The sequence below is a fragment of the Hydra vulgaris genome, chromosome 01 (assembly GCF_038396675.1).
Source record: "Hydra vulgaris chromosome 01, alternate assembly HydraT2T_AEP".
Taxonomy (NCBI): Eukaryota; Metazoa; Cnidaria; class Hydrozoa; order Anthoathecata; family Hydridae; genus Hydra; species Hydra vulgaris.
The window spans coordinates 11,249,698-11,267,500 of record NC_088920.1 but is presented as its reverse complement, the minus strand read 5'-3'; the positions used below and the strand labels follow the sequence as shown (position 1 = coordinate 11,267,500).

At 27.9% G+C, this 17,803-nt stretch overlaps 1 protein-coding gene across 1 annotated transcript in view; it reads right to left on the bottom strand.

The window, feature by feature from the left end:
- Nucleotides 1–10,296: 10,296 nt before the first annotated feature.
- LOC136075104 (uncharacterized) overlaps nt 10,297–17,803 on the bottom strand; it is a 75,610-nt gene continuing 68,103 nt past the window's right edge. Inside the window, exons 9-11 of the mRNA XM_065787375.1 lie at nt 17,741–17,783; nt 15,062–15,114; nt 10,297–12,405 (exon numbers count right to left, since the gene is read on the bottom strand). Coding sequence (XP_065643447.1) covers nt 10,340–12,405; nt 15,062–15,114; nt 17,741–17,783 — 2,162 coding nt within the window. The 3' untranslated portion in view covers nt 10,297–10,339. The remainder of the gene's footprint in view (nt 12,406–15,061; nt 15,115–17,740; nt 17,784–17,803) is intronic.

The following is a 17,803-nucleotide window of genomic DNA, read 5'->3' as shown; positions in this document are numbered from 1 at the left end:
ATCATTGGGATTTGGTACACATGTGTTGATGGGTTTGATGAAACTTTCAAAGTCAGCATTTAAAACAAATGGAACTCGCATTGATTTATTGTGATTAATAAATTGCATTGTTGAATTTGGTTTTCAATACGTACTGAATTATATGTGTTACAATACAATTTGTGTTTAGATAAAGATTCTTCAGAATTAAACCCAAGTAAGCAATATCTATAATAGGGAATATTACATTTTTTCTTTGATGTTTGTAAAGATAGTAATCTGCTTAAACTTTTTACTAATCAGTAATGATTAGTTTTATCAGTTGAAATTAACAATAAATCTATTAAATGTTTGCGATCATTATTCTTTGACACACGCAAAATATTGACTAATGAGTTTTCATAACCAAATACATTAACCCTTATATCTGAATTGTTCTTCTCAAGTTGAGTAATTTGATTTAATGATACTGGAAATTCTATTTTATCCCAACTAATTTTATTAGATTGAATTATAAGATCCCAATAACTCTTTCAGGATAATTACCTGTTGGATTTAATGCTCTTGTAACATACCACTTAAAACAATCATTATCTTCATTTTTTATATTATTGCCTTTTTAGTTGCTAACTTTTAATTAAATGGACTTAGCTTTAAAAAGATTATACTTTATAATGATTATATCCATCTTTTTAATAGAAACAAACATCCAATTTGACCCTAACTGTTAAAATGATGATAAATTTTCCAAAATTCTCAACTTTGTTGTTGCATATAATTCTTTCAAATCTGTTGATTCTAATACAATTTTACTCTTCGATGGAAATAAAACAGTTGTGGCTTCAATTTCTCCTGTTTTAATATCAGTGCGCTCCATTTCACAATTGAGAACTATGCAAACCTTTGATTTTCTATTTCATTTAGTACTTTAATTGCACTATTTTTAGCATCATTTATAAATGATAAAGCATCATGTATTTTCTCCTGTTTCCATATTTGTTAATTTAACAGTGACTGGTTTTTTCCTTATTGTTTCTAATCTTTCATGTTTTGAATCTATTACTTTTCCTTCTTTTAGTTCATCTGTTTCACAATTATTTCTAAATCTACCAACTGGTTTTTTATCAGATGCTTGTATTGCTTTTGACATTATAGATTCTTTATCTATTAACCTATTATCTGTAGCAATTATCAACAATGTGATGAAACTGTTAGATGTTTTTGTGATATTAATTTCTTTTAATAGATTTTTTTATAAAAAAAAGGAAAAAATTATTTTACTCGATTCAAAAAAAAAATAAACAACGTTCCATGTTATTTCCGTATGATTGAAAGTGTAACAGTCTATCAGATATTACAACAGAAACGCTTTAGTATCTGTTGGAACAGCTGCATTATTTGTTGCTTTATTTGTACATGTACTACGGATAATTTTAATCTTTCTGATTATTTACTTACATCAAAAACCATAAGTGGGTATAAATCTTTATAGTCAGAAGGAGTTGTGTTGCTTTGTATAATCAAGTCATTCATTCCATAAAATTTTTCTTTAAACACAGATGCATCTCTATAAGCTCTTAAAAATTGATGATTTAGAAGTGATAAATTATATTCAAGCTGGATATCTTTCTTGATTAAGCATAATGTGCATATTTTTCAAGTCACAAAAATCAAATATCGAACAATTAACTTAATGATTTTCATCCCTATTTGTTTGGAATCCAACAATGATATATCTTCGTTTTTCAGGAGATGTCTTTACACTAAGCCTTCAAGAAAATGTCGTAGGTTGTCGAATAGTTAAAGTATCACAATGCCTTGCGGTAAAAGTTACTGGAAGTATCACGTTTGATTCAATAGTTTTATAAAGATTAACTCTTTCTACATCTGATGGAATCACATGCGGTTTAAACAATGATATTTTATTAAGATAAATTTTTCCTGCACCTGCAGCAGCAAGTCTAAAAATTGTTTCGATGTCACTTTTTCTAACAAGAGTTAGTGTATGTTTAAACCCATTAATGACTTTGTTGTAATCATCACAGAATCTAAAAATGTGCTTTAAATGTATACAAAATGGAATTGTTCCCTTTGTAGTTGGTTTCTGAATTTTATATGTTTGTCTTACTGCAAACCCTGGGTTATCTTTAAATACTAATGTTGTTGAAGAACTGCTTGACCTAGATAATAAACTGCCTCTACTTCTTGGTTTGATAATTAATAGGATATTTGACTAAATATGTGCACAATACCATTATTTGTGAGTGACACTGGATCTGCATCAACAAATGCTGTCATAAAGTTTAAGAAGTTTTCCTTCGAACAAGAAATAAGCCTCAGATGGAAGTGTAAACAAATCTTGTTGCTTAATGTTATTCCTTATTTCTCCAGCGCTATTTAGATTTGTGCGGGCTACTAGTTCATATTCATGATATTCAAATCTTTCAATTTCTTTATCCACATTTGAGATTTCTGTAAAATTTAATATTTCAGAAGTTGACATTTTGTTTTTTTATATACAGTACGAAAACTTTTTAAATAGAGATAATTATAAAAAAAATTATGCAAATCTGAGACCGCGACCATTTTTAACTAGATCTTCTATTCATATAGCACTTTCATTAGTGATTTTTTTTGTTGATCTTATTGCAGACACCATCATTATTTATATATATTTGTTGTTGGTTCATCAACTCCATAATTTGAGATTATTTCTTTACTTTAATTATTAATAGCAGTATTCAGTTGTGATTATTGTGATTAGCAGTATTCAGTTGTGACTATTTTTGAAAATGCTTTTCCAATTAATTGTTTTCCTTTTTCAACTGCAACATCTCTAGCCGCTTCTATTGCCGATGTTAAAAGTTCTTTACCTGCTGATTTAACTGCTGTAACTGTTGTTTTTCCTAAATCGCTAGCAGCTAGCCTATTTAACATAGCTAATGACACTCTTGTTAATTTTGATGCTGCTGGCCATTTAAATATGTTTTTAATGTTATCAAATATTTTATTACCTCCAACAACAATTTTTTTCAGATATCTCTTATTCTGCATAATTACCATTTTTATGTATAATATATTTTTTTACTCATATTATCATATTCATATTTTAAGATTACTTTGTATTGCTTTATATTGATTGCGATCAATAATACCTTGTCTTAATAATTCATCACAAATTGCAACAGCTTCATTTCTTGATCCAGTACCTGCAGCTATATGCAATTCAAATATTCAACATTAGGATCGCTAGGAAGTATTATTGTTCCTGTTTCCTTTAATTCAAGCTTTCTAGTTCTTTTTATATCTCTCCAAATTAGAGCTATTATTTCTTTTAATTTTTTACGAGATGATTTTGGTTTACCTGTATCAGTAGTAATTGCATCTGTTTATATTAATATATCTCGATAATTTTGAAGATCATAATCATCATATACTTCCTTATCAGGATTAAACTTTGTTGTTAATTCCCTAAAAGCCTAAGGTACTAAAGTATTTATCACTATCAACAGTTATATCATCATCATAATTAAATATTGGCTTTTTACCAATGCATAATTTACCCTCTTTAGAATGTATTCCAAGTGTAATGTCTGCAGACTTTTTACTAGTAGCATACATCCTATGATAGTCTGTTGCAATTTTTCCCAACTTTAAAAATTTTTTCTCATCAGAAGGCATTGTTTCTTTATATGGATGCTCAGCCATTATTTCAGGATAAGCATTAGAAAAAGTAAGTGCGAAATTATTTTTCTTTTATTTCAGATTGACTATCAATTAATGGCTCGTACAATTTTCACAAGTCTATCTGCAAATTAGAATCACTGAACGTTTCATTATATTCACTCTGCTGTATTTTTTTTTTACCACCTAAGAACTCTTTGACAATTTGATCTCTTTTTTTCGAATGTGGTTCATAATTTGATGTTAAAAGTCATTAGTTCATTCAGTGTAAAATCATCAATGTCCAGCAAAGCTGAGCTGATTTATTATCCTCTTAATTATATACAAAAATAACTTTAATAACAAAAATGTCATTGTATTCCATAACTATGTATTCCACAATTTGGTAAAGTAAATTTAAACTTTTTTTTAATGAGAAAAAAAGTGCACATTGGTATTTACTGCTACCAATGGAGAATCAGAAAAGAGTAAGGTGGGGTGTTCCTATATTCTACGAATCCTTTTCAGATTAATGGCATTAATACAAAAAGGTTTGTAGTACCATGATTAAATATACAAATTACAAAACCTGACTTTTCAAAGCAACTAAGCATCCTATTGATGTTATATACCCATCAAGTGGTTCAGAAGAGGCTTCACCTCCCACTGGTTGGGTGCATAAGGTAGATGATGCTGTTAAACAATATGAATGACAGTAGTTTAAAAACTGTGAGCAGTCGCAAATATTTCCAAAAAATTACCATCTTTCAGATTGCTTTAGCAGATTAGATATGCACAGAAAAATAGGAATACCATCATCTTGAACAGATAGAACGAGGTAGTCTTTTACATTATAGGTTACATGATTAACTGATACACTTGTAGCTTTAAATATTTCACTAACGTTATATCCAAAATAATTAAATAGTTCGTCTAGGACACTTTTTGAAAAATACAAAGTGGATGTCATAATTCCATTCTTCTCATCTTCATAGTTTCTGAGGCAATCATAAAAGCTCAATTCTGCACATTGTCTCATTTGGTGGCGTTTTGAAAATGTAAAGGTAATATTTTTGAAGTTTAAAATTATATGGCACAATCTTTAAAAATAATTATGCTTAGATTCAAACCTCATTCACCATAAGTGTCTCAAAGGGCTAAATAAACACAGCATTCTTGGATAATGCAAAAGATAATGCATTTTTGGAGTCATTTTATCTGGGTATTGAAAATGAAAAAGATAAAGAAAATTCCCAATAACATATGGTAAATATGTAATTTGATAATTTTTAATTGTAAAAGAAAACAAGTTTTTTGATACTTGACGAAACAGCAAAAATACTTTCCGAAATGATGGAAATTTCCAAGGATAGAAAGATAGTCAACAATAATTATTGGAAGGTTTCTAATGAGACACCAATTTTTTGAAGCCTTTCTAGAAAGATGAACATTTGTAAAAATTGAATGGCTTCTTATTTCACATGGCACATTTCTTGAATCATGAAATCTAAATGAAAGATCTTTTGCTCATATTTCAACTGGCTTAAGTTGGTGATTTTGCTTTCAATCAATTTTTGTATTGTCAGTTTCAGAAGAAAGTGGAACTATTCCTTCCAAAATTTCGTGATGTAAATCTGGTGGAAAGGATTCAATAACATGAAAGTAAGGTAGTCTCTTTAAGCTGCATAATTTGTTTAAGCTAAATATGGCTTTATTTACAGAATAACTTTTAACTGCTTGTAAATGAGCCTTGTAGTTTGCCACAGTTATTAATGAAGAGGAATCTTTTGTGTTATTAATGAAGAGGAATCTTGGTTGTTTATAAAACAACATTTCAAAAATGTTGTTTTATAATCAACCAAGCAAAATCAACAAATTTTACATGAACTAAAACAACAAACATGGAGATTGTGTTCAGTTTCTCCCTGAATAACAGTAATATAAGAATTCATTAGGGATATTGGTTCATCAACGATTGACTCTAATACATTATGATAAAAAGATAACTTTAGTATTTTAGATTTGAACAACATTGCAAGGTATATTTGAGATGTTATAGAGCAATAACAAGGATGTAAATTTTCAATTGTGTAATTTATGCCACAAAGTTTTTGTTTCCCTTTTAAAAATTTCAAGTTCATCAGTGATTAAATGGATTCGAATAGCAGTAGGGAATTTTATAAAAAAGAATGCCTTTTGTAAATTTCCCTATCACAATAGCCAAACATAATACCAGATGGACTTTCAGACTGATGCAAGTGACAAAATTCAATAAGTATATCTTCTTAACCCAAAACTCTTTCCAGATTATCTTTAATACTAACATAATGGTATTTATAAGTAACTCCGTCTGAACCTGTAACAGATATTTCTTGTGGCTCGATCATTTTTAAATTAGACTTACAGTAATAATAAATTGATACTCATGAGTAAAAGACGAGAATGCATCATAAAAATAATTATTATCTAAGTAATAGACTAAACTGGTGATATCATTTTGTTGAATAAATTACTTTATTAAACTATTGTACGATGAAAAATATATAGTGAAGACTTCTCTTACGTCACTTGCTAAATCAACATGAACTTGACTTGTAACTACATGTTTTTCTCTTAATTTAAGAAACATAAGGCCTATAGAATTTTTCAAATTATATATTATCTGTAGAAAGAGACCTGAAAAATCTATGTCTTGAGTTTAACTTTCTGACGATGGTTCAAAATCTTTTACGAATGACAGTTAGCACATCATAAAGAATGATGTGCTAACTGCCATTTTTGGTTCATTATCAGTTTGATGTGCTCACCTTACATGCTGTTCATTATCAGTTTGATGTGTTCTCCTTACATGCTGTTGAAAACTGTGAAGTTTTTTGAAACTTTTATTGCAAGGTAAACAGCAGTTGAACTTCAGATTAAAATCATGTTGGTGGTAAATAGTGTAGTCTGTAGAGACTTAAAATTCCTCAATACTGTTGCAGAACACATTGAACAGTATAAAAAAGTTGCTATTTGTGCTTTTTAGATGCTGAAATTTTAAAATTACCTTTGAATTTGCAGACAGATGTTTCTAATCAATACTTTTCTATCCATGATGCAACATCCAAAGATAACCAACTTTTAGGTTGTTTCTTAAAAAAATAATTTTTAATTTTTGAAAACCAGTGATAAAGTAATTTATTATAAATTTAACTTAAAAAATTACGAATAGAATTAGCATTTAAAAAAGAGGTGTTTAGGGTAAACACCTTACACTTTTGCTTTTTTTATTTTTCTTCATTTAACTTTAACTTTTATTTATTAAACTTAATGATAATTTTAAGATTTTGATATCTATTTATTCGAAAAGAATATAGTTTATACTGAAGCTTACTGTTAATGCGATGACGGCAGTTCCAGCCATTTTTAAGTTAAAAGCTTTACGAAAAGCTCACGGCAAATTCAACAATTGGTTTTTTGAAAAACTGCGACACATTAAATATTAAGGTATAAAACCACAGCGTTCTCAACAACAGGCCTTTTCATCGATTTTTTTGTGAAGGCCTACTTTTTTACGGGACAAAAAAAATTATTTCACCACGTTCAGACCAGTTAAAATGTCATGTCGTTTATGATATATATTTAAACAATAGAATATAATACAATGTTAATAAACTTATATGATTTAAACATGGATTTTTAGATTTAATTCAAAGCGAATAATATATTTATAAAATTTAGATTAAATCACCCTGCCAAATAAATGTTGTGTTTATGCTTCTCACACCAGCTATCAAAGTGAAAACAACAAAATATTTAGTGGAGTTAACAAAATATCAGTGTATCGGTTTCCGAGTGATAACGTTGAGATTGAAAAATGGATAAAAGCTATTCCAAACTCTAATTTGGTTGTTACCAAGTTTACTGTTATCTGTTAGTTACACTGGCCTCCAAATTTTGATTCAGTTATATGGCCTAGAAGAAAACGTCGACCAATAAATCTACCTTCTGTTTGGCTGGGAATACCTAATTCAAATTCCAACTGCTAATCCAATTGAAAGAACTACAGACAGATCTTTAAGTTGCATTAGAAGTACATTAAATGAAGAGCTAGATACATTTCTTAAAAAAGATAAAGCTACTTTTTGTGATATTAAAAACAAGTTTATCAATAGCAGTGATCACCTATATCCAGTTATCTCGTTTATAGTTAATGTTGTTAAACAATCTTTTTAATGGATACCTATTTTTGTACTTAAAATTTTTAAAAATCTTACTTTTGAAACATTTTATTATGGGATTAAGTGTCACATTTCTAGCTTAACAGTAAATCGAATCATAACTAGTTACATCTGGTCTAAGTTTGATAAGATACTTCGTTTTTTAAACTCCCTGCAAATGAACAATAAAAAAAAGTAATTATGCAACTTATTTTAATTATGGGACCAAAAACAGTTAGAGATAAACTTGATGCATCTAAAATACTTATATGCTTTTTTGTATATTTTTCAACATTTAGGGGATTAATAATCGTTAAAAAAATAATTATCAACTTGCGTCTATTTCAACACTGACTCGAATTACTTCAATTAATCCTAATATTATTGAAAACAAATTTATTTATTCAATTTTCAACTCTCCTCCGCATAAGCAGAAATTATGTTTAAATCATACTTCATAATGAAATGTACGTTAAAAAAAGTTTGCTTTATCATGGTGGAACTATTTTTGGTAGATCGAAAGAAAACCCAGTGGAATTGTCCAAAATATTGTTAGGAATTATGACTGTTTGCTTAAAACGGGTTCCAAAGGTGTTAATTAAAATGATACCAATATCAAAATTAAGATCTGATTTTTTGTTTGAACAGATTAATTTAACTAATCAAATAATTGATTCAGTCAGTGCAAATGTAAAAGCTATTATATGTGATGGGAATCGTGTCAATCAGGCTTTTTTTTAAATGTACACATTCGTTTTAGGAAAAACATGGTTAACAGTAGATAGAATGTATTTACTTTATGATTTTGTATACCTCATAAAAAATATTCGGATTCTTTAGTTAACTAAAAAAACTTAGGCAATAATATTTGACGATAATGGAGTAACCAGGATTGAAAAATGGACTCATTTAAAGCAGCTTTACAATGCATAACCCAGAAGCTTTTTAAAGTTATCTGACCTGAATGAAACTTCTATTTCTCCTAAATCTGTTGGACAACAGTGTGTATTGACTGTTTTAAGAGTATTTTCTGAAAAAAACTTACGATGCCCTTTTGCAACATCCTGGCATGATTCATGGTGATGTTAACGACACTGCTATATTTATCATTAAAGTCATTATTCGGTGGAAAATTTTAAATGTCAAAGCTATTGATGCTAATACAAGGCATAATGATTCTTCGCAGACTGTTATCAATAATCCTGATGACAACCTCTTAAATTTAATATTACAATTTGGTGATATGGCACTTAAAAAGGCAGGTCGCAAATGTAAACGTATTAAATAGCTTTTTAAAGATAATGCAACTTGTATACATCAAACTTGTTATAGATAAGTAGATTTATGTAAATATTTACTAAACATTACGCAAAACTATACACTTCTTGGTCTATTTACATCAGATCACCTGGAAAAAGAATATAGTATACTTCGTTAAGGTTCTTGTGAAAACATATATATAATTGAAGAATATATTTATTTATTGGTGGAGCGCATGCCTCATAAGCAAGAGGTTCCGAGTACAATCCCCACCACTTCCCTGGTAGTACAGCGCTTAACTTTGTCAAGGTTCGTGTTTCGGAGTTATAGAGATGAGAAAGATTTGTAATTTTTATTATAGTAGCCTCCTAGTCTTTACTTGCCTACTCGACTATGGGGAGGTAAATTAACATATAATCATTTTAACAAGGCATCATTAAAACTAAATGCTATCATGTTTGCAGACGATACAAATTTACTTTTATCTAACTGCAATATTAATCAACTATATGCTGACATGAACATTGAATTAAAAAATTTAAATGATTGGTTCAGGTCCAATGACTTTCTCTTAACATTGAAAAAACACAATATACCTTGTTTCATAAAAAAACACAAGAAAACCTTCCTCTAAAACTGCCAAAACTTATTAGAAATTATAAACAAATTAAAAAACAAGATACTATAAAGTTTTTAGGAGTTATTGCGGGTGATCATTTATCATAGCTTCCACGTATAAAATATATACAATCAAAAACAAGCAAAACCATTAGTATTATGTATCGAATTCACCCATACATAAATTCAGTCTTAAGCTTACATAATTCAGCCTAATTCATTGTTACATTATTTATGCAAATATTACGTGGGCAAGTTGTCAACCAAAAAAACTCAAAAAAATCTTTGCTTACAAAACCATGCTTGTAGAATTATATACAACAAAAACAAAAAAAACAAAAAAAAGGGGGAGCCACACTAAATCTTTAATGATGGATATTTAAAATAAAAACTGCGTGACGTAATTTATGTACGACACCTTAATGAAAACATAAACTTTTTCTTGTTTTTTATAAGATATATATATTTATAAATTAATTGTATATAAATGTATATATATATATATATATATATATATATATATATATATATATAAAATATATATATATATATATATATTTGATATATGCATATATATATCAAAACTCAAAAAACAATAAATTAAATAAACAATTCGTTTGCTATTTTTCTAAATCATTCGAACAGATTGCGATACAATGTTTTGTTTCTATTGTATGCGGATGGTTGACACCTAAAATTTCAGTTCGCATTTTATAAACAGAATGATAAACTTCTAAAGCTTCGTTACATTTTCCCATATTGTTCAAACAGAATGCAATATTGTGCTTTGTTGTGATGGTATTTGGATGGTTGCTTCCTAACATTTCAGTTTGTATTTTATCAACAGAATAATAAAGTTTCAAAGCTTCGTTATGATATCCCATATTGTTCAAACAGAGTGCAATGCAATGTTTTGTTGCTATTGTATCTGGATGGATGATACCTAAAATTTCAGATCGTATTTTTTCAACAGAATAATAAATTTCTAAAGCTTCATAATATTTTCCCACATTGTTCAAACAGAGTGCGATACCATGTTTTGTTTCCAATGTATCTGGATGGTTGATACCTAAAATTTCAGATTGTATTTTATCAACAGAATAATAAATCTCTAAAGCTTCATTATATTTTCCCATATTGTTCAAACAAAGTGCAATACTTTGTTTTGTTTCCAAATAATCTGGATGGTTGATACCTAAAATTTCAGATCGTATTTTATCAACAAAATAATAAATTTCTAAAGCTTCGTTATATTTTCCCATATTGTTCAAACAGAGTGCGATATAAATTTTTGTTTCCATTGTATCTGAATGGTTGATACCTAAAACTTCAGTTTGCATTTTATCAACAAAATAATAAATCTCTAAAGCTTCGTTATATTTTCCCATGTCGTCTAAACACCTTGCAATATTATGTTTAGTACGCAGCGTAAATTTATTATATTCACCATAAGTTTCTGTATTAAAACTTTGAATAGCTCTTAATATTTCAATTGCTTCTACAATTAAACCTTTACATACTAATAATTTTCTAATAGAAGGCGTCATATGATGAAATGATTTCACAAATGTTTTTTCATTTGTACGAAACATATAGATAAAATGAAAAACAAAATGGTTTCCATAATCCACGTGATCTTTGACTTCGTTTAGTTCAACTGTAAAATATTTTTCTATTTGATCAACATACGTATTTGTACTTGAATTTCTCTTTTGAAAATATATACATGTCAACTGTGTAAGTTTGTGAATTGAATATTTTTTATCATCAAAACAGTTAAGTAAAGAATAACTCATTAGAAATCCGATTGCTTCATCTATTAAATATTCATCGCTTATTCCCAAGTGATTTGAGATTTGGATTATAAATTGTTTACTGATGTTTTGACCGTCACAATGAGATAAACAGTTTAATATTCTAAATGGAAAAGGTTTAGTTTTTTCAAATTTTATTAAAACTAAATTGATTGCTTTTAAAGCAGACTTTGATTCTTCATCGGTTGGAAAGTTATTATTGTCTAATAATTCTAATGGTTTGGATCTATATCGATCTATGCATTTTTCTATTGATACTTTATGTATATTTATGTATTTTATTGCCTGAGTAATAGCAAACGGATGAAAACCAAGTTCTTCAACTAAGTTTTTTATGTTTTCGTCTTTGTTTTCTTTAATATTACTTTTTACATAAGCAAATGCTTCTTCAAAAGAAAAAACATCAACTAGCACTTTATTTACATTAATTGACCACGTTCTCCATTGGGAGGTAATCAACGTGAATGAATTCGGTTTTCTTGAAATGTACATTAATAAGCCTTTAACACTTTCATCGTCGACATTGTCAAAAACATACAAAGTTTTTTCATTTTTGTAATGGTTGTGAATTTTTTCAAGAATCACTTTTATATCAAAATAATCTCCTTTCGAATCATGAACCTCAAATCCTAATATTTGACATTGGTTTCTCATTGAAGTTTGTAACACTCCAAATGCTGCGTCAATCCAAACGAAGTTTTTATAGAAGTTATAAGACATTTCACAATATTTTCTGGCAATATGTGTCTTTCCGACACCCGACATTCCATATAGTACTAAAATTGACTTGTTTGCATCTTGTAAAAAATTAGAATGAATTTCATCAAGTAGTTTCTTGCGTGAAATCAAATTTTCCGAAAAAAGTTGATTACCTAAAAACAAACGTACGGATAAATGAATTATCAAACTTAGCAGACATTTGTCAAATTTGATTGCACAACTGATTTCTCAGCTTCAAAATGTAAACAAATTAAATTCGTAGTTTTGCTACGAAATAAAAATGTCTTAATCCAACTCTAGCATTATAAAACTAAAAAAGGTGAAAAATATCCAGAGTTCACAACTAAGTAAATCAGTAAAGAACTTTATACATTACTGGATTTCACAAACACTAAAAATTGTGAAAACTGTTAGCTGCTGTCATCCGAAAAAAAACAATCATATAAAAAAAGATTAGTAGTTAAAGCTAATGCAGTTTCATTGAAGAATATAAAAATTTGAAATAATAAACAAAATTCTTTATCGTGTAAGAAAGCCACCTTTCTTACACGATAAAGCATGAGAAACATTGAAAAATTCTCCGCATTTACAATTACGAGGGATATTTTTTAAGTCGAAATTATATCTTAAGCAAAGTGCATCTCGAAAATCTTCTTTGTTTAAACTGAAACCTTGGTTTTCTAGCGGTAAACTGAAACCTTGGTTTTCTAGGCGTTTAACCAAGTGCTTGTACATTCGCTACTTGTTTGCTGTAGCTTTTTTAACATAGACTGGTTGCATTGAATCAATTGTGATTATTTTCTCGGAGCTTTTTTTGGTGTTTAAGATAACTTTCAGACATGGAGCAAACTCTAAACATTTGTATGTTTTTCTTATATCAAATGATGCTTTGCAAAAAACTGCAATGATTGGAGGCTGGTAACAAAAACCCTAAAACTTCTTCCCATTCTCCACCCTAAACATGTAGGGTAACAAGTTGATTAAATATTTTTTGTACTATTTTCAACTAGACTTATATTCAATAAGAAACTTTAAGTTTCATAGTATTACCTCTCAGCGTTAAAAAATATGACTTTATAAAGTTTAAACTGGTCTGTGCATGCGGCCGCCTCAAAGTTTATAATGAAAACCATCAACCTGAAAAACTGAACATCTCAATCCGAACTATTCAAGACTGTGTTTGAAAAAAAGATGAAACTTATAATGAATATTATATAAGAGGTATTATTTCAATGTTTTTTTTTTTATATATTTATATTTATATATTATATTATATATATATATTTCAAGATTATTTCAATGTTTTTTTTTAACTAAATATTGAACCAAATATTTTTTTTACCAAAACACACCAGTACACCCTTGTCTAATTGAAGTAAGTTTAGGGTTTAATATTACTGCATATAAATCTGTATCACTCATAGCAATGTTCTTTGCAAAAATTAGATACATGTTGTTTTTAAATCAATAACAACAGTTTTATTAAATATTAGGAATTTGTTCATCTAGTAGGTCATACGTGTATAAGCAGGCATAAAATAATCCTATTCCAAATAATGTTACTGAAAAGTTCATCAATGCCGCTATCGTTCACGCATATACAGTTAACCCACAATTAACCCACAACAGCCTAGTGTAGATTGTCAAGTACCTAGATCTGCACGAATGCAAATATTCCTTGCATCAGCAGACATAAAACTCATCAACGTATTAATGTAAATTTCGGTATTATTTATTATAATCCAAAATAATAGTTTTTACATTAATTTAACGCATGTGCATGCAACTATTGATAAATTGTAATTCAAAAGCCTTATATAAAATATTTTAGGAACACGGGAAAAAATTTCTGTGCCTAGTGTGATGGTACATAAGCTATTGCTGCTGGAGATCTCAGAACTTTGATATCTATGGATGATTAGTATTCTAGTAGATAAACTATATTACAATGCTGGGTTCCCACACAAAAGAATGCAGGACTTAAAGGTGTCGATAATGCACAAACATTAAACGTCTGTAAAGAAAACCTTGATAAAGTTTTGTCTTAAAAAATTCTAAAGTTTGCCAAACTCAAGGTTAAAATGACTTGCTTGATCAAGAGTGAAGACAGATCCAAGTTAGAATTATAGGTTGTACCTTAGCCAGAGCTCTATATGCTGACGGGCCTAGTAAATCATATATCATCATTCCTAACCAAATTGTGGCCTGAATTTGATATTTGTGGGTTACAAGTTCGGGATATATATATAAATGATGGCCAGTCATGGCCCAAAGTTTGGAATAACACATAAATTTTAAAGATTTTGATACTACTGACCCAAAATAATAAAAAAGTACATCAAGTTGTTAATTTACTGAACAATTGGGATTATGAGCGATTACTTAGCAACTATTTTCAACACCTCAGCTGTATGTATCTCAGTATTCAGAATTGAAAGGTCAATAGACATCGCATACGCTATTTCAAGGCGGTAATGTTAGACTTATTCATGACAATCACAGACCATAACTGACAGTAAATAACTTTGTGATTAGTAAACTGATATTGATATCATTATTGATTAATACTGATATTTTATAAAAGATAATATTTTGGAGATTTATTTTATAAAACATCTATTGAATCCAAAAACAAAAACTAAAAAGAAAATTGAAAATTAAAGATGTGAATTTATAAAGCAAAAAACTTTTTTTTATTTAATTTATAGAAACTTCTATTTTTTATTTTTTTTTGTAATAAATATAGCTTATTTTTACTTTTAATTATTTATATAAAAATAAAAATTGTATTTCCAAAAAAAATCTTACCTTTTATCTCTAAATTTACTTGATTAGAAAGATTAGAAGAAATAGATTCATATCTAAACAAATTTATTTAAAAAATAAGTTTTTGATTTGATTTTTTGGAGTTATTGTGATTAATTAAAAAAAAAGAAGGCAAGAATAAATATTGTATACCTATAAAAAATATATTCAATGTTAAACTGTACATATGAAAATATATGTCATATAACTGTAATAGGAAGCTGTAAATTTCTTTTATTTGAAGTTTAATAAAATAAAACATTGAAGTTTAATAAAATTCAATGTAGAAATAATCAATTTTAAGGACAAGTTGAACCTTTTAAACTCGCAACAATTGCAACTAGTCATCAGTGTTGTTTTACTATGTTTTTATCACATGCACTATTGTGATTTAATTACAATAAGTTACAAGTTATATATTATACTTTTTACTTTTTGAACAATTTTTCAATAATTTTACAAATTAATTTTTATCTGTTTAAATTATTTTTTAGAGAAAAAAGTTGTTTTAAAACCCTAAATAACAAATTAGAAAAAATATTAGACATTATTTCCAAAAAACAAAATAAAAAATTATTCAGTTCATTTAAACCAACAACAACAAAATAAACCTTGCCTTGGGCAGGATTCAAAAGTCAGGGTTAGGGTTAACCCTAGACTTACAGTCTAGGGTTAACCCTAGACTGTAAGAGTAGTTAACCTCCAACTGCCCAAAACAACTCTAGCACTGAAGAGAGTAGATCCCAAGAATACCGACTTCAACAGACTAGAGATATTTGTGACTTTAAGGACCTATAGTTTATTTGAGTTGTTGAGCAGTACAGGTAGAGAAGAGGTCAAAAACTTCATTTCATAAGATTCTAAATATTGGGAAGATAATCAATCATATCAGAAGTTAGCAGAGAGAGTCCAAAGAATGAAAAATGTTAGTGAGAGCGCGGAACGTGGAATTGCATTAATTCGACAGTACAACAAATCGATTACAAAGGATGAAGAACAAAATCAGTTCCTACTTCGTTTTGTTCAACGTCACCGCCAGCTATACCCTACTTTATCCAAGGCAGCCATGTTTGCGAAAGATGACAAAATTGTTGATTAATAAACATACATTTTTTAACATATTCACAATACTCTTGCTTGGTATTATATTTTTGTTTAAAAATTACAAACATTGAAATACTTTAATGAAAATTTATCAGATGATCTATATTCATTAGATGATCTATATTCATTAGATACTTTGCAAGCATTCATATTTAACTGATTTAAAATGTTAGTTTCTTTAATATTTAAATTTGATATTAAATAATAGTGAAAACTTAAATTTTTTGATTTTTTATCATAGTGCTCAAAAAGTCAAAACTTATAGCAACCCCTAAATATTATCAGATTTGCTTCAAATTTGGCTACAATATTGCAAATACTAATAGGAACAAAGGCAGCTTTGTGGAGAAATGAATTTCAAACATATCATCCAAAAGAAAAAACAATCACTGTTCAAAAAAAGATTAAACAATAAAAGCAGAAAACATCAAAAGTTTGCCAAAGTTTTACAATGCTTAAAGAGTAAGAAAGTTGAACTGTTTATAATAAATAATTTATCTGTTGACTTGGTTTTTATAAGTCGTTATAATACACTGATAAGAAAAATTATTTAATATTTCATTATTTATATTTTTTGATAATGAAATTCTGTAATTTTTCTAGGTTTGCTAAAACACAAAACAGAAATTAACACGGTTAGTGAGTTGGAGTTATAGAGTTTGAAGAATGTTGTATTTAAAACTGACTCGTTGACTGTTGCAGACTTTGTGTCGAGGAATCAAGATTAATAAAACAAAACAAAAACAAACAAAAAAAAAAAAAAACGGTCTTTTATAGTAAAGAAATGTGACTCAAAAAGCTATAGATAATTTGAAACTTTTTTATAATTATAATCTGTAAGCCAGACAATCAAATATACTTTAAAGCGATGTCTGGTCCGTTATCAGAGAAAAATTCTCTATTTTGTATAGAAAAACAAAAACTGAACCAATGAAAAAAAATCATTGATACATTTTTTGGCAGGCGGAGTGGTCATCAAATAACATGAAAAACATATTTATGAAAGATGGAGTTAAAATTTATAAAAAATGTATTGGTTTTTCAAAAAAATTTCACCGAGGAAAAAACTCAGATTTAAACCAAATATAAAAGCTAAGGTAGTTATTAAAGAAAGAAATTTGAACTAAAAATGGTCATAATTACGATTCAACTGATTGAAATTTTTTTATGGAATGGAACAAAAGAGATTTGGAAGAAATGGTTTAAAACTAAAATTTTCATTAGGGCGATTCATTTTTATGCACAAACCAAGAAAACTTTTTTAAAAATTTATTTAAATAAACATATTCATACTTAAAGCATTTTATGTTAGAAAACAATTATAGTTTGAACAAATATAAACTTTACTTTACTGTGTTTTATAAAAAACACATGTTTTACTATTTATTTTATTTTTTTTATTTAGACATACATATATATATATATATATATATATATATATATATATATATATATATATATATATATATATATATATATATATATATACGCACGTCAATTCTTTTGTCATGAAATCAGGTTTGAATCCTTTGACCATATTATTTTATGTGCTTTTACAGTACCTCTTCAATCTATTACCTTTGTCTTTGTTCTTTGTGATAATGATGTGACATGATAGTATCTAATAATGAAACAATTATA